This window comes from Arvicola amphibius, chromosome 4, assembly GCF_903992535.2.
Source record: "Arvicola amphibius chromosome 4, mArvAmp1.2, whole genome shotgun sequence".
In the NCBI taxonomy this organism is placed as follows: Eukaryota; Metazoa; Chordata; class Mammalia; order Rodentia; family Cricetidae; genus Arvicola; species Arvicola amphibius.
Window position 1 is genome coordinate 22,923,134 of NC_052050.1, and position 27,995 is coordinate 22,951,128.

Here is a 27,995-nt window from a genome sequence, read left to right on the forward strand (position 1 = left end):
GGGCCACCACTGCCTAGCTTCAGTTTTTTTTCCTTACTTTTCTTCATATATTAACAACATTCAGGATCAGGGGATTCTGGGGGCACTGTCAGATTTAGGGGTGAAATGGTGGTAGGTGTGCACCTTGTCACACCTCAGCGTCCCTTTTGGAACCGAAATGTGAAATGAGAACTATGGTGGCAACAGGGGCTTTGGAGAACAAAAACTGGGCTGGAGAGATGGCTCAGAGGTTAAGAGCATTGCCTGCTCTTCCAAAGGTCCTGGGTTCAATTCCCAGCAACCACATGGTGGCTCACAACCATCTGCAATGGGGTCTGGTGCCTTCTTCTGGCCTGCAGACATACACACAAACAGAATATTGTATACACAATAAATAAATAAATAGAACAAAAACCAAACAGAAGCTAGGTTAGAACACATAACACCCATGGGCCTACTTACTGGGGAATAACTAGAGTATCAGAATAATTAAAGGTATAGATGGCTACAACATCGTGAGACAGAGGGTTTCTTCCCTAGGCACTGAGTCTCCTAGTACTAACTCCTTAGCTTTTTTGATAATCTCAGAGAAAAACCAACAGAACCAATTAATCCTTTTGCTTGCTTGGCCGAGGGTGGGGATAGGGGTGAGGGGGTGGGGTGGGGTGTAGATAAATCTTAAGGAACTACAATTCCCAGAAGAACTTGCCTCTTACTACGTTTCTATTGGTCGGTACCTGTTACCCCGGGCCAATAGTAAATGAGTTCTTTAAAAGGTGCCAAAATGGCGCTGCCTACGACGTAGAACTCGGTTTTCCGGTAGGCTTAAATTTGGGGAAATGGTGAATGAAAGAAGAGGGAGAATTACAGCTTCAGGGCTGAGGAAGGTGGAGTCATTGGGGAATGGGTACATATGGGAGTTGGGGTGGTAGTGGTGGGGGACACAGCTAGGGCGAAGGGCATAGTTAGGCAACCGGTGAGGGCTTAACCCCTTCCAGCTCGCTTCAGGGCTTTGAGCCCCTTTGACACACCTCTGTCCCAGTTCAAGGAAAGATTGTTCCGAAGGGGAGAGGGTGACAGAATCTCCACCTGTCCACCTCCATTTCTACTCTTAGTTTTTCTGTCTTGCTTAAGTCTTCCCGAATTTCCCTTCTGTTTATCTCTCCCTTATTCTTTTCCTCAGAGCTCCATCTCGCTTCTGGCTCCATTTTTAAACTCCCGCCTCGCCACCGGTCTCGCCTCCTTGGAGTGAAATCATGAAGGTGGTGAACCTGAAGCAAGCCATTTTGCAAGCCTGGAAAGAGCGATGGAGCGACTACCAATGGGCAATCAACATGAAGAAATTCTTTCCGAGAGGAGCCACCTGGGACATTCTCAACCTAGCAGGTCTCCAGTGCAACGGGGAAGGACGGGTGGGAGGGGTAGACCCAGGAAAGATGTTACCACTCAGTCTTTCTTTAATTTCCCGTGCAGACGCGCTCCTGGAGCAGGCCATGATTGGACCTTCTCCAAATCCTCTCATCCTGTCCTACCTGAAGTACGCCATCAGTTCCCAGGTAAACCTTCCCATCCCCTGGCTTTTGGAGGTAAAACACCGCGAGAACAGTTTTCAGTTTAGGCTTCTTTTCTTAGAAAGTTAACCCTTCATTTTGTGATGAACATTGCATTCTTTTGCTCTTATCATATACATTTACAGTTAAAACTTTTCAAATTTATATAATTATGGGGAGGGGCACGTGGAAGTAAGAAGACAATTTTGTGGCGTCGAGTCTGTTCTTCCCACCCTCATGTAGATTCTCTGGGGATTTGAACTCATGTCAGCAGGGTTGTATGCCAAGCACCTTTACCCACCGAACCTTCTTACCAGCCCCTTGTTTCTATTTTTGAGACAGTATCTTATGTAGCCCAGGTTGGACTACATAATTCCTGATTTTTCTGCTACTGCTTCCCATAGTTTGGGAGTGGGTGGTTGCTGATAAACCAACCTGGGATCTGAATGTGCTAGGCAAGCGTTCCATATTTGAGCTGTAGCCCTACCCCAGTATTTCAGATAATAGCAGGTCCTGGGGATTTGGTCCTAGCACACAAGGAATGTAGAAAGTGATGCAGGCTCGCTAATCATTGATAGGATGGGTTTGTGGTGTGGTTAGGACAGAATATGGAAATGATGGAAGGAGGGCTTGGACACGACCCCTGCTCCTGTCTGAGCAACCAGGGAAGGTGTCCTAGAGGAAACTTTTTTTTTTAAAAAAAGATTATTCATTTTTTTTTAAAAAGATTATTTTATTATTTCATGCCTACAAGTATGTCATGTAACCATCTTCAGGCAGTGCCTGTGGCCTGTGAAAGGCAGAGAAGGGTGTTGGGGTCCCTTGGACTGGAGTTACAGACAGTTGTGAGCCGCCATGTAGGTGCTGGGAATCAAACCCAGGTCCTCTGGGAGAGCAGTCAAGTGCTCTTAACCTCTGAGCCGTCCCTCCAGCCCCTAGGAAGTGATGTTTAAACAGAGGTCTTGGTAGTGAGTTGGAGTTAGCCACACATATTAGTGAGGCTGAAAAGCAGAGGGGAGAAGTAGACACAGGCTGGGAGAGAGAAATCACAAGACATTTGTTACTGAAAGTAAGGCTGGAAATAGAGTTCCCCGGTAAAGCATTTGCCTAGCATGTACAAGGCCCTGGGTTTTCTCCCCGGTGCCACAGAACTGAAGATGATGTGGCATTTGCTGCACCAGAGCTGGGCTCGGCACAGATGTTCTGTTTAGGTGTATCATACACATACTTGGTATCATAGGGATTGAAACAGAAATGTAGGGCGTATTGTCCAGAGGATGGATGTACCCGAGTTAGAAGACTGCTTGCCAGCACGGACAAGGTCTTGGGTGTTTTGTTTTTTGAGACAGGGTCTCTCCACGTCGCCCTGGCTGGCCTCAAACTTGCTGTGTAAACAAGGCTGACCTTGAATGCATAGAAACTGCCTCTGCCTCAAATTCTGAGATTAAAGGTTGGAACCAAGGTCCTGGCACAGTGTGTCTGTAATCCCAGCAGGAAGAAGGTCAGAAATTCAAGATTATCTGTGGATACCTAATGAGTTTGAGGTCATCCTCAGAGAGAGGTATAAATTTTTTATTCGTTTTGTGTTTTTTGAGACAGGGTTTCTCTGTGGCTTTGGAGCCTGTCCTGGCACTTACTTTGTAGACCAGGCTGGCCTCGAATTCACAGAGATCCGCCAGCCTCTGCCTCCTGAGTGTTAGGGTTAAAGGTGTGCGCCACCATCGCCCAGCTGAGAGGTGTAAATTTAAAGTAACAGTAAAAGGCCAGACACACTTTCAATCCCAGCACCCAGGAAGCAGAAAAGGTGAACTCTGTGAGTCTGAGGCCAGCCTACTCTACATAGTAAGTTCTAGAACAGCCAAGACTACATGGAGAAATTGTCTCAAACAACAAACAAAAAACCTCAAAGCAAAAACAAAATGAAAAAATAGTAACAATGAAAATAACTGCCGGGTGGTGGTGGCGCACGCCTTTAATCCCAGCACTCGGGAGACAGAGGCAGGTGGATCTCTGTGAGTTCGAGACCAGCCTGGTCTACAAGAGCTAGCTCCAGGACAGGCTCTAAAGCTGCAGAGAAACCCTGTCTCGGAAAAAACAAACAAACAAACAAACAAAACAAAACAAAAAAAAACCCCTTTATTTTCCAAACTAAATGTATTAGTGAGGAAATTGACATCATTTTAGTTTTGCCAATCTGTGTAATGTCTTACTTAATACTGCAAAATTCTCCCACGAGCTTCTTCATTCAGTGCCTGCAATAAGGCTGTCTTGACATACAGCAAAAATTTGATTTCATGTTCGAGACCAGCCTGGTCTACAAGAGCTAGTACCAGGACAGGCTCCAAAGCCACAGAGAAACCCTGTCTCAAAAAAAAAAAACAAAAAAAAAAAACAAAAAAAAATTGATTTCATGTACCAAACATTTAATTTGAAAAGGAATAAAAAATTTTTTAATGGTTTTTCAAGACAGGGTTTCTCTATTTTACCCTGGCTGTGCAGGAACTCACTCTGTTGACCAGGCTGGCCTTGAACTCAGAAATCTGCCAGCTTCTACCTCTGACTCTTGAGTGCTGGGATTAAAGGCGTGTGCTACCAATGCCCTGCAAGGAAGAATTATTTTAAAAATAGATTTAACTTTTCTTTGCACGCCTTGCTTGTGTGTAGATGTGTGCATGGGGGCGTGCATGCCTTGCTTGTGTGTAGATGTGTGCACGGGGGCGTGCACGCCTTCGTGCCTCTGTTGCAGTCAGAAGTCACGGGTTGACCTTTTTCCCCCTTGCATTGTGAATTCTGGGGATGGAGCTCAGGTTGGGTTATCATACATGTGCCACAAACACACACAATCTCTAAACCATTCTGCCAGCATGCAGAAGAGGTATTTTAGTAAGCTTTCAGAGGTGGATGTTCTTTGTTACTTTTTTTTCTTGAGACAAGGTCTCTCCGTCAAGCTCTGGCTGTCCTGAAACTCACTCTGTAGACCAGGCTGGCCTCAAATCAGAGAACTACCTATCTCTGCTTTCCAAGTGCTGGGACTAAAGGCGAGCACCATCACGCCTAGTTTGTTCTTTGTTACTATACTAAACTTAACAGGTACTATGAGCACCATTATTGATGACTTTGTACAGTTACATTCAATCTTTTGTTCTCTCTTACACTTTTATTCCTTGTGCTGGGGATCCAGTCTAGGAACTCAGATGTACTAGGTGAGTGCTCTACCATGTGGATACACCTCAATGGCCCTCTTGTACTTTGAGTGGATTTTTTTACCAATGCATAATTGTTTGTTTTGAGACACTCTCCCTGTGTAGTCCAAGTTGGCCTCAGCCCTCCGGATGCTAGATTACAGCTATGCTGCAGCTTTGGAGCATTGCACACAATGTTCACAGCATCATGAAATGGTCCTTTTGGAACTGTAGCTGAGTTACACAGATAATCTAGTTCTTGCCACATTTAACTATACTATATCATTATGCATGTCAACTCTCCGGGACACTCCTCTGCATAGCTATGAGAAAATGTGAGTGAGGACGTAAATTATACCTTAGAATATTTTTCTTTGACAGCCGAGTGGTGGTGTTGTAAATCTTTAATCTCAGCTCTCAGGAGGCAGAGGCAGGCCGGATCTCTAAGAGTTCAAGGCCAGCCTAGTCTACAGAGTGAGTTCCGAGACAGCCAGAGATACACAGAGAAACCCTGCCTTGGAAAAAAGAAAAAAACAAACAAACAAAACCAAAAATTCTTCTACTTTTATTTTGTGTGTGTGTGTGTGTGTGTGCACGCACGTGTGCGCCTGCACCATCACATACACATGGAAGTCAGAGGACAGCTTTTGGGAGTTGATTATCTCCTTCAACCATGTGGTCTTAGGTATCAAACTCGAGTGTCAGGCTTGGCAGCAGCAGGTGCCTTTATCTGCTGAATCATCTGTTCGGCTTGTTTTAACCGTAGCTGGGGCTTCCAGTCCCTCTAAAATGGTGTTGGGAACTCTAAGGGTTCCTTGAATCATACCTTGAGATCTGCTGGCTAGGACTTCAAGGAAAGTGGTGTATTTCAATTTGTTTGTTTTGAGACAGGATCTCGCTCTTTAGTTCAGCCTGGCATTATACTCATGGCAATCCTTCTGCTTTAGCCTCTCAAATGTGGGGATTACATTTGTAAATCACCGTGACTCCTGTAGGGAAGTGATTTTGAGAAGTAGAGGTCAGATAATACGGACCCCATGACCATGTGAGGAGTGTGGACTTTATCCCACAGTGGCGAGTCATCACTGAGGGAGTTTTAGAACGAGAACTAGGGTTGTAAGGTTTTTATTGGCAGAGAGTGCCCAGTGGATAAAGAAGTACGAGAGCTGGAGTTCAGATCCCCAGAACCCAGGGAAATGCTGGGTGAGCCTGGCAGCCTGCCTGTAACCCCAGCGCTTGGAGGGCAGAACTGCCATGTCCTGAGCTAATAATAGGCCAGCTAGCTGAACCTTATCAGTGAGTACGGGTTCAGTTGGAAGACCCTGCATCAATGAGTCAGGTGGTGAGCTGTCACTGGACCTTAGCCTCAGGCCTCCACATGCATGTACACATACATGCATGGACAGCAGCACACATAGGAACACACACATGCATATGCACACACACCATGCACACACGAGGAAAACAATTTTGTATGTGTGTTGTATAATGTTCCCTGATTACTATAATTTAAGTTGCTTATAATTTGTTTGTTTTGTTTTTTTTTTTTTTTTTTTTTTTTTTTTTTTTTTTTTTTTTTTTTTTGGTTTTTCGAGACAGGGTTTCCCTGTAGTTTCTAGAGCCTGTCCTGGAACTAGCTCTTGTAGACCAGGTTGGCCTCGAACTCAGAGATCCGCCTGCCTCTGCCTCCCGAGTGCTGGGATTAAAGGCGTGCGCCACCACCGCCCGGCTTATAATTTGTTTTTACCACGGTAATCGTTGGACCATGAAACACCCTTTTACACATTTACCTGCATATCTGGGAAAATATCTCTAGGATAAATACTTAAAAATGTAATTTCTGGCTTGGTAGTGTTGGCATGTACTTTTAATCCCGGCACTCAGGAGATAGAGATGGGTATCTTTGAGTTTGAAGCCAGCCTAGTTTACAAGGTGAGTTCTAGGACAGCTAATATTATTATACAGAGAAACCCTGTCTCAAAAATACCACAAACAGGCCGGGCGGTGTGGCACACGCCTTTAATCCCAGCACTCGGGAGGCAGAAGCAGGCGGATCTCTGTGAGTTCGAGACCAGCCTGGTCTACAAGAGCTAGTTCCAGGACAGGCTCCAAAGCTACAGAGAAACTCTGTCTCGAAAAACCAAAAAAAAAAAAAAAAAAAAAAAAAACCACAAACAAAAAAAAGATTCTATCACTTTACACCCTACCCCCATAGTGTGTTTGTTGTTGTTCATGGCTGGGAATTGAACCCTCACCTTGCACGTATTAGGCACGCACTCTGCCAGTAAGCTATTTCTCCACCCCTCTCCATTATTATATCTGGTAGTGTTCCCCTAGCCCTTCGCCAATGCTGGATACAATCTTTTATTTTTTGGTCTTTCGAGGCAGATTTTTTTCTGTGTAAGCCTTGGCTGTCTGTTATGGAACTCTGAGATTAAAAGCATGAGTAACCATCGCCAGATCTGAGGTTATTTTTATTTGTGTGTGTGTGCATATTTGTGTGTGTGGTGTGTATTTGTGCATGTATATACCAATATGTGGGTGCCTATTGAGACAGAAGAGGGCATTAAATCCGTTGGAGCTAGAGCTGTGAGCTGTCATGTGGGTAAGGAGCGTCAAACCTAGATGGTCTGGAGGAGCAGCTAGGGCTCTTAACCGGTGAGCCCTTTCTCCAGCCCCAGTCTTGCCTTCTCTATTATATACATTAATTTTTTCTTTTGTTTTGATTTTTGAGACAGGGCTTCTCTTTGTAGCAACTTTGGCTGTCCTGGAACTCGCTTTTCAGACCAGGTGACCTCAAACTCAATTGAGATGGTCCTGCCTCTACCTCCCAAGTGCTGAGATTAAAGGTGTATACCACCGCTGCCCAGAAAATTGAAAATTTTTCTAGAACTTGCATTGTTTTTATTTTGGGGGGCAGGGTCTCACAACGTGGTGACCCAGGCTGCCTGGAACTTGCAGTGGTCTTCTTGCCTTGTCCTCCAAGTGCTGGGATTATAGGTGTGAGCTATACACCTGACTTCTGCATTGTTACTATAGGTATGAGCTACTACACCTGACTTCTGCATTGTTACTATAGGTGTGAGCTACTACACCTGACTTCTGCATTGTTACTATAGGTGTGAGCTATACACCTGACTTCTGCATTGTTACTATAGGTGTGAGCTATACACCTGACTTCTGCATTGTTACTATAGGTATGAGCTACTACACCTGACTTCTGCATTGTTACTATAGGTGTGAGCTACTACACCTGACTTCTGCATTGTTACTATAGGTGTGAGCTACTACACCTGACTTCTGCATTGTTTGCTTAGTATTTATTTTTGTGTTTGTTTATTTGGTTTTGTTTTTGGGGACACTTTCAGGGAGCTGGGCCTTCTTTAGCCTCCCAAGTCCTGGGGTTAAAGCATCCACCACCACACCCAGCTCATTTCTGCCAACACTTGACTTTATTTTCGGTATTTCTTTTTATAAATCATTTAGGTTTATTTATTTTCTCAAGTAGACGAGCAGGTGTTCATTCACCTTATTGAATAGGGCAGCCTTTGTCATGGCTTCACTTATACACAAAGCCTGATATATTTGTCCTTTCTTGCACAAGTCCTTTACTGTTCATTGTTTGTTGTGCCAGGGATCAAACCCTTGTACACGTTAGCAAAGGGCTCTGTCCCTGACCCTGCTGTTGTGATTACTGTGGTTTGTTCTGCTGTCTTTTGTTTGTTTGGTTGGTTTTGTTTTTTGTTTGTTTGTTTGGTTTTTGATTTTTTTAATTTTAAAAAAATTTTTTTTTTAGATAAGGTTTCTCTGTGTAGTTGTGGCTTTCCTGGAACTCATTCTATAGACCAGACTGGTCTCAAACTCACAGAGACCTCTCTGCCTGTGCCTCCTGAGTGCTGGGATTAAAGGTGTGTGCCACCACTGTCCAGCTTTTTTCTGTTTTTGTTTTGTTGTTCTTTTTTTTCCCCTCTTCTTTTTTTTTTTTTTAGACTGGTTTAATGTTGCCCAGGCCTTGAACCTACCGTGTCATCCCTGACCTAAGTGCCAGGATTTCAGGCGTGAGCCTCTTTGCTCAGTTTCTGCTGCCAAACCTGGTGACTTGAGGGGAGTGAGGGACGCTTGATAGCTTATAGCCTCATGAGGAGAAAGAACCAGAGTGGTGTGGTTGTTAGGGTTGGGATGTGAGTGAGGGCAGCGGATGATTCCAGCCTTGTTACGTTCACGGAGCCTGTGCGGACTGTCTGAGGAGACCTTCAGAAGGAGGTAGATTTATGCCTGGAACTTAGGAGCCTAGATGTGAGCTGTTGGTTTAGAAATGTGTGGTCAAGCCGGGCGGTGGTGGCGCACGCCTTTAATCCCAGCACTCGGGAGGCAGAGGCAGGCGGATCTCTGAGTTCGAGGCCAGCCTGATCTACAAGAGCTAGTTCCAGGACAGGCTCTAGAAACTACAGGGAAACCCTGTCTCGAAAAACAAACAAACAAAAAAAAAAAAAAAAAAAAAAAAAAAAAAAAAGAAATGTGTGGTCACTTTCTGTTGTGACAGATTCTGGAGATAAGCCACCAAAGGAAAGAAGGGTTTTTTGGGGGGGCTACGACTGGCCAGCTTTGTCATTTCTAGGCAGTGATGAGGCCGAATAGCAGCTAGAAGGGTGCCCAGGGATTGCTCACATCTTGGTAGCTAGGAGGAGGCTGGGGACAAGTACAGCCTCTCAGAGATATGCCTCTCTTCCCCCAGCTAGGCTCCACCTCTGGAAGTTTCCACTCCCTTCTAGTCGTGCCGTTAGTTTACGAGTCCACGTATCGATTAATCTGCTAGCTGGGAGCCAGCCCGTCAGCATAGTCATCTCTAGGGACAAATCCTAGCCAGTGGTCAGACTCGGATAGTAATGGAGGATGCGGTCATGGGTCATGATGGCATTGCTCAGGGAATGTGGGCAAGAGAAGTGGTCCATGACAAATTCCTGAGCACCTAATCCTATGTCAAGAGCACATGTAAGAAACAATCCGAAGAGAGTAGAGAAGAAACCATCAAGAACATTTAATGTGCTAGGAAAGGTTGAAAGTCAGGTGTGTGTTCGATGGTGTCACCTGCTGCCAGGAAGCTGGGCTCCATCAAGAGTGAACCCGTGCCGGGCGGCGGTGGCGCACGCCTTTAATCCCAGCACTCGGGAGGCAGAGGCAGGCGGATCTCTGTGAGTTTGAGACCAGCCTGGTCTACAAGAGCTAGTTCCAGGACAGGCTCCAAAGCTACAGAGAAACCCTGTCTCGAAAAACCAAAAAAAAAAAAAAAAAAAAAAAAAAAAAAGAGTGAACCCGTGGTTTAACAGCAAGAGTTTGTTGACGGCTGTATGCAAAGATTCGTGCAGGGGTCAGGACAGTGTATGCAAAGATTCGTGCAGGGGTCAGGACAGAAGTGATTACCGTGTGAAGGGCAAGCGGAGGGTGCGGAGGTAGAGACAGTAGCCAACTCTGTGTCTGGAGAGGACAGAGAAGATGGCTAAATGGGAATGTGGGGTCTGTGGGAAGCTCTCTAAAATAGAAGACTCTTAGGACATATAATAACATAATAACGTATAACTGACGAGAATGGCAAGCAGGAGAAAGACTGCAGAGAATGTATGTGGCCTGTCAAGTGCTGTGCAAAATTAGTAATGTATTCTTCCTTCGGAGTTAAGAGGCTCTTTGGTCCTGTGCTGAGCCGGGAGAGGCCACTTAGGAGTGGTTGGGGGTGCTGAATATAAAGAAGAGCAAGAGGATTAGATAGCTGCAAGGTCACCCTGGGCTAACCACACGTGCAGATGCCAGCCTCTAGTCTCGAGGTCTTGTGTCAGCTTCGAGCATCTAGTTGGTAGAATTGTTAAGTCTGGAACGTGCTCCGGGAGAAGCAGGTCACCATGTGGTAAGTGCTTTCAGGTGTGTCCAGAGCGGCCCTACACTGATATACTTCAAAGAAATACACAGGATTCACCATCTGAAGGCCATTAATTCATTTTGACTAAGGGCCTTGCTAAGAGCACACATACACAGTTGGGAGTTTCTCTCCTTGGTGTGGGGTCCAGATTTTTAAGTTGCACCATCCAGCTCCCCCTACAGGTTGGCATCCAGCAAGACTCAGTTCTTCTCCAAGCTTTCTCTATGGGGACATGGTTATAAATAAACAAACACCAGCCTGGAAGGGCACGGTCATTCTGCCCAGGCAGGCTCCCAACGGTCTGATCACCGTCAGGCACTGGCTTCAGCGTCACAGTGTGTCCTGCTGTTGATGGCTCAGAATGCTAATTGTCTGTATTTTGCTCCTGTTCATCCACGAGTTCTGGTTTAAAATGTCTGACCCAGTCTGCCCAGGTGACTTACCCGCACTCTGCAAGCGCATGGTTGTTGTTACTTGCATTGCTGAGGACTGAACCCAGGGCCTTGTGCTTTCTGGGCTAGCACTCAACCACAGAGCTACATACAACTCATCCTGCTGAGCTAAGAGTTTAAATTCACTCAGAACAAATTATTTCTTTCAAACTGATTGTCTATGGTGATGAATATATTTTACTAACAAATATGTTGCAAGGTAAAAAATTTTCAGACTGCATCTCCTTGATATCATTCAGTTACCTGAAGCAGTGAAAACTTCCTGAGGACAAGGCCCTAGGCCTGCTGCTAGGGAAACAGAGGAATTTAATATTATATCTATCCGCAGCGAATTTACTGTCTAGGCAGAATTTATAAAAATGTATCTTGGAAGTACCAGTTAAATGAGTCTCATGATGAAATAACTTTGAAGGCTGTTGCTTGTGCACTTCGGGGAAGGGGCATACATATGCATGTGTGGAGGGCAGAGGACAAACCAGCAGGAATCAGTTCTTCCAGCTTTTGGGTCCTGGGGGTTGAACTCAAGTCATTAAGTTTGGCAGCAAGAGTCTTTACCCACTGAGTCGTCTCTCATTGTTTATAAATACATTATGGTTTTGAGAAGTCTCACAATGAGGATGTATGTATTTATGCATTTTGTTTGTTTCTTGAGACAGGGTTTCTCTGTGTAACCCTGCCTGTCCTGGAACTCACTCTTGTAGACCAGGCTGACCTCGAACTCACAGAGTTCTGCCTCCCTCTGCCTCCCAAGTGCTGGGACTAAAGGTGTGCACTACCACACCCAGCCATATGTTGTTGTTGTTGTTGTTTTTAAATAGTTATTTATTATGTATACAATATTCTGTCTGTGTGTGTGCCTGCAGGCTAGAAGAGGGCACCAGACCCCATTACAGGTGGTTGTGAGCCACCATGTGGTTGCTGGGAATTGAACTCAGGACCTTTGGAAGAGCAGGCAATGCTCTTAACCTCTGAGCCATCTCTCCAGCCCCTCAGCCATATGTTTTTAATTCAGGTTTCTAAATTTTATATCATACGTAAGCTCTGTGTGCGTACATGTGAAAAATCATTCCCTGCCTTTTTATTTATTTTTGTGTTTTTCAGTGCTGGGGTGGCAGCTAGGACCTTCAGCTTCAGTCTGAGTCCATGCTCTCACCACTGAGCGCAGCACCAAACTCTGTGATGCTTCTTCGTGTCTAGCAGAAGCTTTGGAGCAACCTGGCCCAATATGATTTCCCCAGTAAAGAAAGTGCTCTTTCTGTGCTGAATGATGCTGTGGCCACCAGTTCTTGAATTGAGAATAGTATGCCTGAGGAGTTGAAATTCATTAGTGGGCCAGAAAGACGGCTCAGAGGTTAAAAAACACTGGCCACAGGCCAGGCATGGCAATGCATTCTTTTAATCCCAGTACTTGGGAGGCAGAGGCAGATCTCTGTGAGTTTGAGACTAGCCTGGTCTGGTCTACATCGTGAATTTTAGGACAGCCAAGGCTACAGAGAAAACCCTGTCTTAAAAAAAAAGAAAGAAAAAAAAAAAGAAAAGAAAGAAAGCTGGCCACTTCTTCCAGTTCTAGGGGATCCCATCCTCCTTTTGATTTACAGGGCAGTGCATGGGTGTGGCACAAATGAACATGCAGGCTAAACACCCTTACACATCAAATACAAAACAAATTTAAAAATAAGTTTAAAAAAATAAATTGTTTATTCTGCAGTATTGTGATGAAACCAAGCCCTTGAACATGTTAGGCAAGTACTCCATCATTTACCTACGCACCCAGCACCAGGAACCAGCATTTTAAATTATTTTGGTTTTGGGTTTTAAGCCTGGGTCTTACTATGTAGTCCAGGCTGACTTAGTATTTACTATGTAGCCCAGGCTGGCTTTGACCTTTACAGCAGTCCTGAGTGCTGGCTTTGCGGGTGTCTGCCATTTTAATTACCTTTTGCTAGTATAGCTTTGGCAGCAGCTTCAGGAAGTGGCTAATTTAGGGGTGTGTTTTGATTTATTCATTCTGTAAACATCAGGATTATGGCAGTCGTTGAATAAAAGGATCCCCTGATCGAGTGAAGGCTGTGTAGGACATGTTTGCCACTCCTCCTTGCCCAAATAAGATCACACATACCCCTTTAAGGTTGGCTCAGGGTTTTGCTATGATGTTCAGACTGACCTCAAGTTTAGAGGCTCGGTGCTTCTCTGGTCTTAGCCTCCCACGTAACTGGGACTATGGGGCTATCACTGTGTCCTTCAAGGTCACTGGTGCAGGAGCTTGAAACCTGGGTCTCGCTCACCTAGGCAAGTACTCCAGGCACTTTCTTGCTCAGCTGCAACCTCTGTCTTCTTGACAGAAGTAGTAATTAAGTGCAGAGGCTCAGGACTAGTACACGTGTGCACACACCACCTCTGTGCTTCTGACTGAATTTAGGGCACACGCTAGGCCGGCACTGGCCACCAAGTGCATCTTCAGTTCGGCAGATTCTCACTTGTCAGCCCTGCCTAGCTGGTGTGAAGCTGAGTTTGGGCCCCTCCCCCTACACAAAAAGGTTATAGAAATAAACAACATTGCCTTCACTCTCGGTGGCTCTTCTGCCCACTAGTGGCTAACTAAACCTTGCTTCTTTTTGGCAAGAAACAACATCAGAAGGCAAAACAGAGTACCTTTCAGTCCTTGAAAGTCCTCTTCTGTGGATGCCATTTTCAGTGAGTTTGATAGAAACAGGAGCAAAGACAACAGATAGCATGATTGTATGTCTCTATGAGCTGAGGAAGCCTCTAGAAGGGACTGGCGATTCAGAGCTGTGGCATTTCATTTACGCATGAGTGTCGGCCCCTCCAGTGGACGCCTGTCTGACTGCCGTGTCTCTCCCTCCAGATGGTCTCCTACTCGTCTGTCCTCACAGCTATCAGTAAGGTAATGACCGTGGCCACTGAGGAGTCGTGCGGGAGGGAACAGAGGTCCTGTAGCCACAGACAAGGCCCACCACCTGCTCATGTGTCCCCCTGATGCCTCTGCCTAGAGAGAGGAGGTCCTGGGATTGGGAACTCACTTCCACATGGAGAGGATGCTAGTCTGCTGCCCGTGGCTGGAGGGAGGAGAAGTAGGCCTGTGCACACAGCTGTTGCTTGTGAGACTTGGGGTTGACTAGGCAATGTTGTAGCCTCTCCCTTGTTCTTTCCTCAGTTTGATGACTTTTCCCGGGACTTGTGTGTCCAGGCTTTGCTGGATATCATGGACATGTTTTGTGACCGACTCAGGTAAGAGATGGGTGAGGAAGCTTAGAACTGGGGAAAGCTCAGAACTGAAGCTTAGAACTGGGGAAACTTTAGAACTGAGGAAGCTCAGTACTGGGGAAAAGCCCATAGTCTAGGAGACAGGTTGAGACCAGCTGTGGGTCCCCATGTTTCTTCTCTCCACCTGCCCACCCCAGCTTCTCTATGCGTTCCTCCCTTCTCTTTTAGGAAGAGCAGGTTTAAAATCTTGTCTAGTGGAAGCTAGCTGGACTAGGTGGCTTACGCATGATCCTGCCAACTTTCCAACTCTGTCCCCTTGTAGGGGAGTGCCAGAGACTCTGGGGGAACATTGGTGTGGGTTGGATTTCAGCTTTTGGAATAGATACAAATTTTCATCCTTTTCTGGGTAGTTGCCACGGCAAAGCAGAGGAATGCATCGGGTTGTGCCGAGCGCTTCTTAGCGCCCTCCACTGGCTGCTGCGTTGTACAGCCGCTTCTGCAGAGCGGCTCCAGGAAGGACTGGAGGCTGCCACTCCAGCCACTGGGGAAAAGCAGCTAGCCTTGTGCCTGCAGTGCCTGGAAAAGACCCTCAGCAGCACCAAGAACCGAGCTCTGCTACACATCGCCAGACTAGAGGAGGCCTGTACGTCCCCTGACCCCCCTGCACCGTGCCTGCTGCTGCTTCTATGGCTGGTCCTTTGATTGAGAGGGGAGAGGCAGGATGCCATCCCACTTCTTTCTAGAAGGATCCGAAATCATCCCACTTCCTTTTTTCTCTCCCCATAAGCATTGCATACATCCCAGGGACTTGGGCAGGGTGGCACCCGAGCCAATCAACCAACAGGTATTTACTGAGCATTCTTGTGTGCCCAGCACTGTGCCAGATGCTGGAGGTGGGGGAGGGAGGGCTACCAAAGGAGCATGTGGCAGGGTCCCTGCCCTCAGCAAGCTTACACACTGGTGGGGAGTAAGACTCGAATGCCATGCACCTGGAGGACATTCAAGGACAAGACAGGCATGTTGTCTGCTCTTATCTATCTCCATGTTTCTCGTCTAGAAGCAGATGATGCAGGTGTGACCTGGAACTCAGGGTAAACTCAGTGCCTGTCTGTCAGGACTGTTACCTCTTAACTCTAGTTCCAGAGCCTGAGAACAGGCAGATCGAGGGAAGGATTTCAGCAACTGAGGCCTGAGGCCACAGTCTTGCTTGAGCCCCAGTGGCTAAGGCCACCTAAGGGCCTCCTGTTTTCCATTGACATGGATGCTACAGTGGGTGACACCCATGTCTTCGGGGCTCAGTTGGAGAGCTTGTTTTAGGGGATTAGTCTCTATTTACCTCTCAATCTCTTCCCCTGGGAAAAGTCCACAGAAGAGTGATCACTGTCAGAATGGCTGCACTGACACTTTTTCTTCGTCTGTTTCTTGTTAGTGTTGGCAGTGCCTTGCCTTCTTGAGCACTTGATAAATGTTTATTGGTAGAAAAGTAGATGAATACTTAATGGACTTCAGGTCTTGGTTGTCTTTTTCTTACCTCTGTGCTGCATGGAGGTTAATTGGCTAGCTGGTGCCATCATTCATCATCTGACCTTTGGAGCTGTAACTAGGATAAGTGACTAGCAATTAAACGCCGAGTGTGCTGTGGCCATGAGTGTGGGCATTTAGGAGCGAAGCCAGTGGGCTAGACCCGTTGGGCACGCTATTAAGAGAGCAGATACCCAAGCTCTGTTGGCAAGCTACCTTCCCTAGAGTGGACCTGATTGCTGCTGTGAGACTGGCCTTCCAGGGTGGCCTCTGTCCCTGCCTGGCCACTGGACTCTTACCCCATCCCATTGCCGTGTGTCTCCAGTCAGTGTGGATAGTCCCTGGAAGTCAGGCCCTTGCTATGGTTTCTAGGATGCTCTGTCCCATGTTGCCTGTTCCCCTTGTAGAAACAGTGCATGCTGCCCTCAGGACCCTGCCTCCACATCCTCCTCAGAGAAAGCCTTGCTGTGTGGTTTCATGGGCCCAGGGTCGAGGAGTTTGGGGCCATGCCCTGCTCCCTTCCCATCATGTTTTCTGCCTTGCTCCTTCCCTGCAGCCTCCTGGACTGCCATTGAGCATTGCCTTTTGAAGCTCGGGGAGATCTTGGCCAATCTCAGCAACCCCCAGCTCCGGAGCCAGGCTGAGCAATGTGGCACTCTTATCAGGAGGTTAGGTTTCTGGGGGAGATGGGAAGGTAGGGTACGTGGTCTCTTCAGTCCCTAAGCTCCCCTGTGTGTCCGTCTCCTCAGTATCCCCACCATGCTGTCCGTGCACTCAGAGCAGCTGCACAAGACTGGCTTCCCCACCATCCACGCACTGATCTTGCTTGAGGGCACAATGAACCTGACCGGGGAGATGCAGCCCCTGGTGGAGCAGCTGATGATGGTGAAGCGCATGCAGGTGGGTGTGGCCAGTAGGGCCGGAGGGAGGAGCCTGGTACTTGAGAGGAGTGGAACAGCTGCTAGTCACGCATTTTTGTCATCTGACCTCAGGATCCCGGCTCTGAGCACTGGCGCTGGGACTCTGCTGTGTAGTCAGAGACCCAGCCAGTCCCTAGCGCCTGTGGAAGGGAGCCGGGGTCTGGGCAACCCTCAGCTCCTTCGTGGTCTCTCCACAGCATATCCCCACCCCTCTTTTTGTCCTGGAAATCTGGAAAGCCTGCTTTGTGGGACTCATTGAGTCCCCCGAGGGTACGCAGGAGCTGAAGTGGACAGCTTTCACCTATCTCAAGGTACTGGGTGACATGGGAGCAGCAAAGAGAAACAGCAGCATGCTGGACCTTTGCCCCACGTGGCCCCTCCTGGCATTTAGTCCAGCCTGCTGAGTCTCTAGCGCAGGCCCCACCTGACCAGTTTCTCTGTGTCTCGGCTGGTTTAGCTCCCAGGGGCTCTGCTGTTTGTCCAGCTCATCCTTATCAGATTAGTTCAGGGCAGCTAGGAGAGCCAGGGAAGCGGCCCTGACCCCCTCCGAACCACGGTTCTTCCCTTGTTGAGGTGACAGAAATGGGAGACCCCATGTCCTCTAGGCCAGGTGGCAGCAAGTGCTTGAGTACCCATGGGCACTGTCAACTGTAGCACTGCTGCTCCAGTGCCCACAGCGGGGATGGGGCGTGTCCTGTGGTGCCAGGCAGAGAAAGGACATTGATCTTCCTTCTTTCCTCCTTCATGTCCTAGATTCCACAGGTTTTGGTGAAAGTGAAGAAATATCTTCATGGGGAAAAGGTGAGTTAGAGAATAAGATGGGGGGGGGTAGAGAGATGGCTCAGCGGTTAAGAGCATTGCCTGCTCTTCCAAAGGTCCCGAGTTCGATTTCCAACAACCACATGGTGACTCACAACCATCTGTAATGAGGTCTGGTGTCCTCTTCTAGCCTGCAGGCATACATGTAAACAGAATATTGTATCCATAATAAATAAATATTTTAAAAAAAGAGAGAATAAGATGAGGGTACAAGAGCAGATAAGGATGGACATGTGTGGGTGGGTCTCTGTTCTGGGATTAAAGGCGTGTGCCACCACCACCCAGCTAAGGGTGGGTCTTTTAGGCTGCCGCTGAGTGGTAGTGTATTGTGCCCAGAGGAAAGCTGTGTGTTCTTGTGAGCATCAGTGTTCTTCCTTGCACATGCCCTAGACCCCTGTGGTGGCCGAGGCTGCATGCCTTCCACCCCAGCAGGCAAGATCACCTGCAGTGATTTGGCCAGGGTAACCTCTCTCCACCAGGTTCCTGGGGGCTGGTGGGGGTCTCAGCCTGCTTCCTCACTTGCTGAGCAAGGTGTTGATGTGAGCCTGCACTCGGGCTGGGCTGGGGGTGGGTGCTGGAGGACATAGAACCCAGGAGGGAGTTTCTGAATCATTGTAGGACTTCACTGAGGATGTCAACTCTGCTTTTGAGTTCCTGCTGAAGCTCACGCCCTTGTTGGACAAAGCTGACCAGCGCTGCAAGTATGAGCCCCTGTTCACCCGCTTTGCTGGAAGGTGTTTCAGGTCCTACCCTGCTCTTTGTGTCAGATGAGCTGCAGGAAGCTCTGTCTTCCTGCTGGACCCTTTTGGCAGGGGTGGGAGGCAGCAGCTCTTAGGTGCTAACACCAAGAGCCTTTCTACCTTTGGGTGTTTGAGTTTTCCTCATCATGAAGGAGGAAGGAGACTGCAGACCTTGTACCCCTTGTCTTTGCTCTGTTCATTTCTTCCTCTGGCCTCCCTCACAGCTGTGACTGCACGAACTTCCTGCTCCAGGAGTGTAGCAAGCAGGGGCTTCTGTCCGAAGTCAACTATGCTGTCCTTGTGGGCAAGCGGTACGTGTGAGCCCCTGGGGCTGCCTGGGGCCCCTTGATCACGCTCTCTCTTGCCAGACTGGTTTCTGGTTCCTTTCCCTTCCTCTTTGAAGTCTGAGTAGCAGTGACTGAGACCGTCCTGGGGCCAGGGAGCAGGACCATGGAGCAGAGTTTCATACTCGGAGCTGCTGCCCTCTGACTCACCCTCGTTTATGAGCAAAAGACAAAGAAAAAGCCTTAGTCTCCCTTTCATCTTAAAGGATGGTGTAATGATAACGACAGATCGAAATGATCGTGATATTGGGTACGCTTTCAGTCATAAACTTCATCCCAACTCAAAAGAGTCTTTGTTTTTTTTGCTAAGGGTTAAGCCCAGAGCATTGTGCATGTTAGGCAGATGCTGGGGGGCTGAGTTACACCTCCAGCCCCAGGTTTCCTGTGCTTCCATCTCCCCTCTGCTTTCGTTTCTGGAGTTGGATGAGAGAATTTCTTTCTTAAAAGGCAGAGTCTCATTATGTAGCTCTGGCTGGCTTCAAATGCAGAGGTCCACCCGATTCAACCACTTGAGTGGCTTGAAATTAAAGGTGCAGGTCATCACACCTCGTGGATTAGAGACTGTCAAGATATTTTTCTTAGCCATGTATGGTAGCCCTCACCTATGATTATTCTTGAGAGGCTGAAGCAGGAGGATTACCTTGAGTTCAAGGTCACCTTGGGCTACAGTGTGAGATCTGTCTCCACTTTGTTTCTGTTTTCTTCTCTGGTTGTGGCCATAGCACTGCAGATCGGGACCCCCAGCTAAAATCGTCAGAAAATGCCAACATCCAGCCCAACCCTGGGCTGATCCTCCGGGCAGAGCCCACCGTCACGAACATCCTCAAGGTATGCGCACCTGCCCGTGGACTCCCTCTCTTCTTTCAGCTTTTCTCTACTTCCAGGTAATAAACTGGGCCACAGACCGCTCTGCTGTCTGGCTTTTATGCTGGGCTCTTTTGGGAAAAAGGAGGAGGCCACTGAAAGCTGGCGTTAGTTGCCCTTCCGCTGTGTCTTAAGTGCTAGGGTTGGTGACTACAGACCCCATGAAGACACAGAAGGGAAGCTCCCAGCCAGATCCTCCCCCACCCCAGTGTAGCCGAGCACAGAGCTCACAGCAAGCAGAGATTTCTGGAGCGATTGTCCTGTTGGAGCCAGGAAGTGACAGGTTACGTTTAAAGATGCAGTGTGCCTGTCAGGGGCACATACAGAGAGAAAGTGTGGCTAGGCTGTATCTGGGGGTCTTCAGCGTCCTTCACTGACTTTCTATCCTGTCCCCAGACAATGGATGCGGACCACTCCAAGTCCCCAGAGGGGCTGCTGGGAGTGCTGGGACACATGCTGTCCGGGAAGAGCCTGGACTTGCTGCTGGCTGCTGCTGCCGCCACTGGGAAGCTTAAATCCTTTGCCCGAAAATTCATCAAGTGAGGAGAGCTGTGCCCTGTTGTGGAGTGGCAGGGGTTTGAAGGGAGGGGTGCCTGGGGGTCCGGCTCCCTTGGGGTGTACAGGCCAGGGCAGAGCATCCTAACTAGAAACCATGAGAGAAGGTCCATTTGACTCAGAGAGCTCTTCAGCCGGAGATGAAATAAAGATGGTTGATAAGATAATGAGGCATCGGATTGAAGAGATGGCTCAGTGGTTAAGAGCACTGGCTGGGACCTGAGTTCAGTTCTCAAAACCCACATGACAGTTCACAACTGCCTGTTGAATCTAGTTTTGGGATCCAACACCCTCTTTTAGCCTCAGCAGGATCCTTTTTTGTTTTGTTTTGTTTCCAAGACAGGGTTTCTCTGTGTAGCCCTGGCTGCCTGGAACTTACTCTGTAGACCAGGCTGGCCTGGAACTCACAGAGCTCTCCCCTGCTCTGACTCCCAAGTGCTGGGATTAAAGGCGTGTGCTACCACTACCCAGCTAATACAGAGTTCTTAAATTCTGTTGCTTTGAAGGGGGTTACCTAGAGTTTGACATATGGAACATGGTTTCATTCTGGGAGTCTTACAAATCTTTTGCAGCGGGGTCTCATTGTGTAGCCCAGACTGCCCTCAAGCGCTCCGTGTTTTAGCCCCTTCTGTGCTGGGAGCGTAGATGTGAGTCACCATATTTTTCTGTAATTATAGCACTTTTTGTATTTAGCCTATAGTTCAGACTCTGGTGACCACCCTTGTGAGTGTGTAGCATCCCTCACTTCCATTCCTGTCACTCAGCTCTTGTCCTGGGTGACGCCACCTGTTTCTGTTTCTCCCGCAGTCTGAATGAGTTCACTACCCATGGCAGTGGAGAGAGCAGTAAGTTTGCGTGCATCTGCAGATCCCACTGCACTGAGGCGGGGAGGAAGGGAGGGGCCACCTTTGCTCATCTGGGGAGGCAAGGTCTACTCTCCAGAGAGAGGGGTAACACTGCCAAAGCCACCCCAGCTTTCTCCACCTGTACCATCTCAGATGGGTTTGGGTTCTGGAACTCTAAGGAAGGGATGATGTTCTAAGTAAGACCCAAGAAAAGGATTCTGAGCCTCAGAGCTTTGAAGGACCCACTTGGTCTCTGACCTTCCTCCGCGAAATCCTGAGCTGGGGTGTAGCCTCCATGCCTGCCTACTATGCACGAGGCCTTCTGTCCCCAGCACCTCCTCATCTGGACAGGGTTTGGGGCACCTGCCCCGGGCTGAGAGGTTGGTATTCTTGCCTTTCCCACAGCAAAAACAGCTTCTGTTCGTGCCTTGCTCTTTGACATCTCCTTCCTCATGCTATGCCACGTGGCTCAGACCTACGGCTCAGAGGTGAGTGAGATGAGAGCTGGTGCCATTAAGAGTCACCACCTGAGTGGGACAAAGAGGAGAGAAATGGTCAGTAACTCCCTTACCTTACCCTTGCCTCCAATGATCTCCCAAGCCAGCAGGTCCTGTTGGTCTCCTATATCAGTGGGTACCCAGCTTCCCAAGCCCTCTAGTGACACATTCATACTGATCACTAGGTGGCAGCACAACTCCCTGTTTGCCTTCCCTGGACAGATTTGTCCTTGGAAAGGGAAAGGCTATGGGGGAGGGTACTGAGGCCCAGTCCCTGGGCTCAACTCTGGCAGGAGCCACGCCCTCCTCTCTCAGCTAAAGCCTCTCTGTCTTATCCAGGTGATTCTCTCCGAGGCCAGCTCAGGAGAAGAAGTCCCCTTCTTTGAGACCTGGATGCAGACTTGCATGCCTGAGGAGGGCAAGATTTTGAACCCTGATCACCCTTGCTTCCGACCGGACTCCACCAAAGTAGAGTCCTTGGTGGCCTTGCTCAACAACTCCTCAGAGATGAAGCTAGTGTTAGTGACCTAGGGCTGACCTCGGGGTAGTAGGGGGGCATTCCAAGACCCTCTCCCCCTATCCTGTCTCCAGCTCCCTTGTAGTGATGTTCGTCCTACCCCACCTTCTCTGTAGACAGATGAAGTGGCATGAAGCCTGCCTGAGCATTTCCGCAGCCATTTTAGAGATCCTCAATGCCTGGGAGAATGGGGTTCTGGCCTTCGAGTCCATCCAGGTAGCTTCACCCTTACTTGAGCCTTTCTTGTCTGAGACACAGGGCCAGTCACTGAGAGTTTGTTATTTTGCATGCAAATCAATCCTCAAGCCGGAGATCGTGTTTTGGTATTAGTCTTAGAATCCTTGTCTTAGCCACTTCCTTCTTCCCAGTTATCTTTTAGAAAATCAAATTTGTGTTGCAGAGGTATGGAATGTACCTTGAGATTTTACATGTGATTCCCAGCCACCCCTAGAGGCCATGGGAGTGATGGCCAGGGGGAGGCAGAGCGTCCCTCAGTCATCCTCCTGCTCCCCACAGAAAATCACCGATAATATCAAGGGAAAGGTATGCAGTCTTGCGGTGTGTGCTGTGGCTTGGCTTGTAGCCCACGTCCGGATGCTGGGGCTGGATGAGCGTGAGAAGTCGCTCCAGATGATCCGCCAGTTGGCAGGGCCACTGTACAGTGAGAACACCCTGCAGTTCTACAACGAGAGGTCAGTACCTGCCCCACCCTTCCCGGCCCCTGCAGGTGTGCGGTGAGGAGTCAGCGCCTCCAGGGTCGGGGTCGGGCGTCCCACTCCAGTGCTGTCAGCCTTTTTCCTTCCCAAGGTAGCTGCTCACCAAGCCACTTCCGTCTGCGTCCGCCCAGCCCACCTTCTTAGCAGCTGAGCTGGTGCACATTCAGGGTAGTTGGACTGCCACTCACTTTTCCCTTTCCCTGCCACTTCCTCCCATTCTTACCCACGTGGCCTGGCTCAGCAGATTTTTGGTGTGTGTCTCTGTTTCGGGAGTGTTTTAATCCTGTACCTCCCTGTGTGGGAAATACAGACCCCAGGCAGCTTGACGTCTGTTCTCAGAGACTCCCAAGTTCCAGGAAACTAAGCTGAGGTGGAAGAGCAAAGGGCTTGGGTGGCTGTGTCACTGTCGAGGAACTCTGAGCCATCTGCAGTTTTTATAGCTGCCCTCCCCCATCCCCAGCTGTCCTGGTGACCATGTCAAGTACTGGCTCTTGAGGGACTTCCGCCTCTCCGAATTCAGTTGGATCATTCACTCCACTGTTAAGTTGTTTGGCTGTTGGTTTTTAAATGTGGCAAGAAGCACGTAATAGAAAATTTACCATTTCAGCTGTGTTTATGTGTGTCGTTCAGTGTATGGGATCTGTTGAAATTGTGAAATAGACCTCCAGACGTTTTTCATTTTGTATATCTGGGCCTTTTACCCAGTAAGCACTGTCCAGCCCCCTTCTCTCAGTCTCTCTGAGTTTGGCTATGCTAGATACTTCATCATACTAGAATTACATGATACCTGCCTTCTCATGACTTTACTCAGCGTACTTTCCTCAAAATCATTCATATTCTACCATGGGGCAGGATTTTCTGCCTCCCCTTTTTTGGCGGGGTGGTGGTGGTGGGTGGGGACGAATTTTTTGAGACAGGGTTTCTCTATGTAGCTCTGGCTGTCCTGGAGCTTGCTCTGTAGACCAGGCTGACCCTAAACTCAGAGATCTGAGGCTGAGTGAGATTGGATGTGTGTCTCTCCTGGCCATCCTCCTCACTTCAGGGGCATCAGGGAGCACCGCTCTGAGTGTGGGTGCTGAGACCGCTCACAGGTAGCCGCTAGGATGGCTTCTGAGCAACACGTGGGAGGAAACACAGCTGAAACAAGGTTGGGGGAGGGCCTGTAAGGTCACATCTCCCCTTGCCTGTGGAACATTGGCTTTGACATCATCCATCTCAAGCGTGTATGTGCGTATGCATGTGTACACATACACACACACACACACAGACACACACACACACGTGTGCGTGCAGTGGAATCCAGGCTCCCTTGTGCAGGTGGCAGAGGGCTCTAGTAGCAGCAGTGTCCCTGTGCTCCAGACAGTCCAGACCCCCGCTGCCCTCATAGCCCCAGATGTTCCTCAGCGTTTTCCTGGCTATGAACACTTTGCCCCACTACCCAGGGCCGGGAAGAGTTCTGGGGACAGCCCAAGGGCTCCTCCTGGAAGTTACAGTTTACTTTGGGAGGAGGCCAAGGCTGGGCGGGACCCCTGCCCCCAAGTACTCAGCTCAGGGGGAAGTGATTGTATTTATTTATGACTCTGATTTGGCAGAGCTCAGGCCTGGGGGTTGGGAGAAGTTGGAAGGGGAGAGGGAGGAACAGAAAATCTGAATAGATGGATGGAACCTGTAAGAGAAGAAAATCCCTGCCCTTTGCCTCTTCTGGGCTTCATGCCCAGCAGGTAAGCTCCCTGTCAGTAGTAGGTTATATTGTCATGTCTTCCCCTAGTGTTAGTGGGTCTAATTCCTCAGCCATGTTTCCGTAACCTAATTCTGGGGGTAATGCCTGCATGAATCCTCCTTGCCCCCCAGGGTGGTGATTATGAACTCAATCTTGGAACACATGTGTGCGGACGTGCTTCAGCAGACAGCCACACAGATCAAGTTTCCATCCACGGGTGTGGACACGATGCCCTACTGGAACCTGCTTCCTCCCAAGCGCCCTATCAAAGAGGTACTGACGGACATCTTTGCCAAGGTATTGGAGAGGGGCTGGGTGGACAGCCGCTCCATCCACATCCTCGACACCCTGCTGCACATGGGCGGCGTCTACTGGTTCTGCAACAACCTCATCAAGGTACTTGGATGTGGACAGCTGTGTAGACTGGGGCCGTGGGTGTCTGCGGCTGGGAGAGACCAGGCTTCTTGGAGAGGTTGCTGGAAGCTGGGTGGTCCCTTGGGGAGACAGAGGTAGGGACCTCATCTCAGAGAAGCACCTTCAAGTTGGGGTTGATAACACCTTTGGCTGTAGAGATGGCCGGAGTATGAGGAACCTAGGGTTCAGGTGTGCAGTGCCTCAGCCACTGCTTGCCCACTGCCCAGGAGCTGCTGAAGGAGACGCGCAAGGAGCACACACTGAGGGCAGTGCAGCTTCTGTACTCCATCTTCTGCCTGGACATGCAACAAGTGACCCTGGTCCTGCTGGGCCACATCCTGCCTGGCCTGCTTACTGACTCCTCCAAGTGGCACAGCCTTATGGACCCTCCTGGCACTGCACTAGCCAAGTAGGATTCTCCAGAGCCTTCCTGGTGTGCCCCCTTGAAACCCAGGCATCTAGGCACCCCAGCCCTGATGCCACCTCAGGAAGCTAGGCTGTGGTTGGGGGCCTGCCTAGTGGTGGTGGTGGGAAGAGTTGTTCAGCATGAGTACACACAGCTTCTTTCAGGACCCTTTTAATGATGCCTTTTTTCTGGACCCCTTCACCAGACTAGCTGTGTGGTGTGCCCTGAGTTCTTACTCCACCCACAAGGGACAGGCGTCCTCCCGCCAGAAGAAGAGGCACAGGGAAGACATTGAGGTAGGCCTGCTGCCTCGGTCATGTGTTTATTCAGCAGACATTTTCTGATTATTTCTAGCCGAGAGCTGCCTTCCCAGGCAGAGGGTGGGGCTGAGGTCAGCATGTTTGGTCATGTGATTGGTCAGGATCTGGGGGAGTGGCTCGAGTGGGCCTCTGAGTATCCTTGATGAGGGTCCTTTCTGCACACTAGGGCAGAGATTGGGGTGTAGGAATGGTCACCGCTGGGGTTGCTAGTCAAGGACTAGGAAGCTCACTCCTCTCCACTCAGATCTGACTTCCAGCCCTCTCCAGTCCTTGGAGACTTGGGAGGTTGGGTGTGTGATAGTAATTCCCCACCCCCAGGACTACATCAGCCTCTTCCCCGTGGAAGACATGCAACCTTCGAAGCTTATGCGACTCCTGAGCTCCAATGAGGATGACGCCAATATTCTGTCGAGTCCCAGTGAGCACTTGGGAGGTCACGGGCTTGCTAGGACCCACTCATCCCTTGGGACCTGCCTTGGTTCCCAGCTGGCGGCAGTGTTTGGCTATCAGACAGTGTGGCGTGGCAGGAGCTAGCACCTCTGTCGCCAAGTGGATGCTCTGGTGCCTGCTGGTGGGGACAGGGTTGCGCTCTCCATAGGACCTGAAGCTCTCCTCCAAGGCCCCTCCCAGTCCCACAGTTATCCCTCGCTTGTCACCAGCTAAAGGATGACAAGACACAGTGAGTTCACTACCTTGGCACAGTGTACCACTGACTCACTCACTCTGCCTTCCTTCTCACCCAGAGACATGCCCTGCGGCTGAGAACAGGCCCCGCCAGGCTGTGATCTGGGGCTGCCCCCCTCCCCGACGCCACCCCCCACCTTCCTACCGAGAGGGCAGCCCATGTCATCCTTTCCTTGCTGGCAGATTTCCTTCTGCCAGATCTTTGTATGGAATCCAAGTTTTCCTGTTTTCAGAGTTTCTCCTGAACCTAGAAGTTTCTCTGTAGCATTTTAGGGACCAGGGAGACAGGCACATGCTTGTGCAAAGGAAAGATGTTGATTGTTTACCTCCAACCTTAACCAGGCCCTTAGCAAACATCGTGTATCTATAAAATGAACTTTGAGTGGGATGGGCAGCTTCAGCCACACAGAGTACCAGGATTGGCCTCTGATGGTGCTCAGCAGGGCTAGTCCTTCATCTATTCTCCAGATTCAGGCTCTTCTGTGCCCCGCATGTGCCAGACTCCCTGATGGTAGGGGACAGGAAAGGCTCCCCTAGAGCCAGACCTTACGCAGCATCCTCTCTGCCACTCCACAGCTGACCGCTCCATGAACAGCTCCCTCTCGGCTTCCCAACTCCACACAGTCAACATGAGGGACCCTCTAAACCGAGTCCTGGGTAAGTCCTGCCAGCTGCACCCATCTGCAGACTGAGCTAAAAGGAACCCTCTCGTCAGAGGCAGGGAGGCCTACCAGAGGGTTCCTCTGGGCCCCTGATATCCTGCTCCATTTCCACATGCCTCCTGCTCCCTCACTGCTGACTGCCCCCTTTGCTCCATCTTCCCCTGTGCCTGCTGCCCTTGGCCTTCCTGTGTGAGCTCTTACTGCTCCTTCCCCGCCCCCCCCCCTTGGTCCCCTTCTTCCTTATCTGACTTGTTCTAGAACTCAGCTATCTTGTTTCCCTCTGCACAGCCAACCTCTTCCTGCTCATTTCCTCCATCCTGGGCTCACGCACGGCTGGCCCCCACACCCAGTTTGTGCAGTGGTTCATGGAGGAGTGTGTGGACTGCCTGGAACAGGACAGCAGGGGCAGCATTCTGCAGTTCATGCCCTTCACTACTGTGAGTGTCCTGTGCAGAGGGGGGGGAGCCTGGGGGGAGGGAGGCCACACCCAGGAGCTACCTCTGTTCATCTTTTGTGGCAGGTATCAGAACTGGTAAAGGTGTCTGCCATGTCCAGCCCCAAGGTAGTGCTGGCCATCACAGACCTCAGCCTGCCCCTGGGTCGGCAAGTGGCTGCCAAAGCCATTGCTGCACTCTGAGGAGCTTGGAGTGGCCTGGAGGGGTCCCAGCCCCAGCAACCCAGCAGGGAGAGTGAGGATGAGCCCAGGCTGCCCCATCCAGTGATGCAAGGATGCTTTCTCAGTCTGGGACCCTCCCCCATTCCTGTCCTCTACTCACCGTGTCCTACCACATCTCCCAGTTCCTTCCATAGTTTTCTGTCCTTTCGACCAGTGCTCAAAGACTGTGAGCAGTCCTGGTTTTGTTTTTTGTTTTTGTTTTTTGTTTTTTTGAGACAGGGGTTCTCTATGCTGGAACTCCCTCTGTAGACCAGGCTGGCCTTGAACTCACAAAGATCCGCCTGCCTCCCTCCTGAGTGCTGGGATTAAAGGCGTCCGCCACCACCACTCAGCCGGTTGCACCAATCCTAGCAGTAGCTGAACTCCAAGGAGGGACTTTGTAGGGCCACAGTGTGTATATAAATTTATTTTTATAACTCATGAGGGGGAGTCCCTCTTGGTTCATTTGTAAATAAAGATCCTTGTGGCTGCTGTGA

The 27,995-nt window shown here is 49.5% G+C and overlaps 1 protein-coding gene and 1 non-coding gene across 5 annotated transcripts; both read left to right on the plus strand.

The window, feature by feature from the left end:
* Window positions 1–748: 748 nt before the first annotated feature.
* Window positions 749–27,995, plus strand: Med24 (mediator complex subunit 24). Of its 4 annotated transcripts, XM_038328380.2 has the most exons (27): window positions 749–866; window positions 1,163–1,365; window positions 1,453–1,535; window positions 13,941–13,979; window positions 14,250–14,323; window positions 14,710–14,942; window positions 15,087–15,143; window positions 16,377–16,488; window positions 16,570–16,720; window positions 16,938–17,051; window positions 17,494–17,541; window positions 18,178–18,260; window positions 18,524–18,610; window positions 19,366–19,471; window positions 19,904–20,046; window positions 20,870–20,907; window positions 21,313–21,395; window positions 21,744–21,922; window positions 22,038–22,137; window positions 22,438–22,613; window positions 24,489–24,753; window positions 24,999–25,180; window positions 25,383–25,473; window positions 25,816–25,915; window positions 26,758–26,838; window positions 27,132–27,280; window positions 27,364–27,995. In XM_038328380.2, exons 2-27 carry the CDS (start codon window positions 1,236–1,238, stop codon window positions 27,478–27,480), a joined length of 3,021 nt encoding a protein of 1,006 aa, XP_038184308.1. In that variant the 5' UTR covers window positions 749–866; window positions 1,163–1,235; the 3' UTR covers window positions 27,481–27,995. The 4 variants fall into 4 exon arrangements, with proteins under 4 accessions (XP_038184308.1, XP_038184305.1, XP_038184307.1 ...); XM_038328377.2 differs by lacking the exon at window positions 15,087–15,143; XM_038328379.2 differs by lacking the exon at window positions 15,087–15,143 and having other exon boundaries at window positions 24,489–24,630.
* Window positions 21,077–21,180, plus strand: LOC119813873. The gene has a single exon (XR_005285316.1). It is a non-coding gene; the product is annotated as a small nucleolar RNA SNORD124 (small nucleolar RNA).

What these genes read in the sequence shown, in the direction of transcription:
- Med24 (XM_038328380.2), top strand. Translation starts at nt 1,236, where the DNA reads ATGAAGGTGGTGAACCTGAAGCAAGCCATTTTGCAAGCCTGGAAAGAG. An exon ending in TTTGCCCGAAAATTCATCAA is followed by an intron (nt 20,047 to 20,869) that starts GTGAGGAGAGCT and finishes TTTCTCCCGCAG; the next exon opens with TCTGAATGAGTTCACTACCC. An exon ending in CCATGGCAGTGGAGAGAGCA is followed by an intron (nt 20,908 to 21,312) that starts GTAAGTTTGCGT and finishes CCTTTCCCACAG; the next exon opens with CAAAAACAGCTTCTGTTCGT.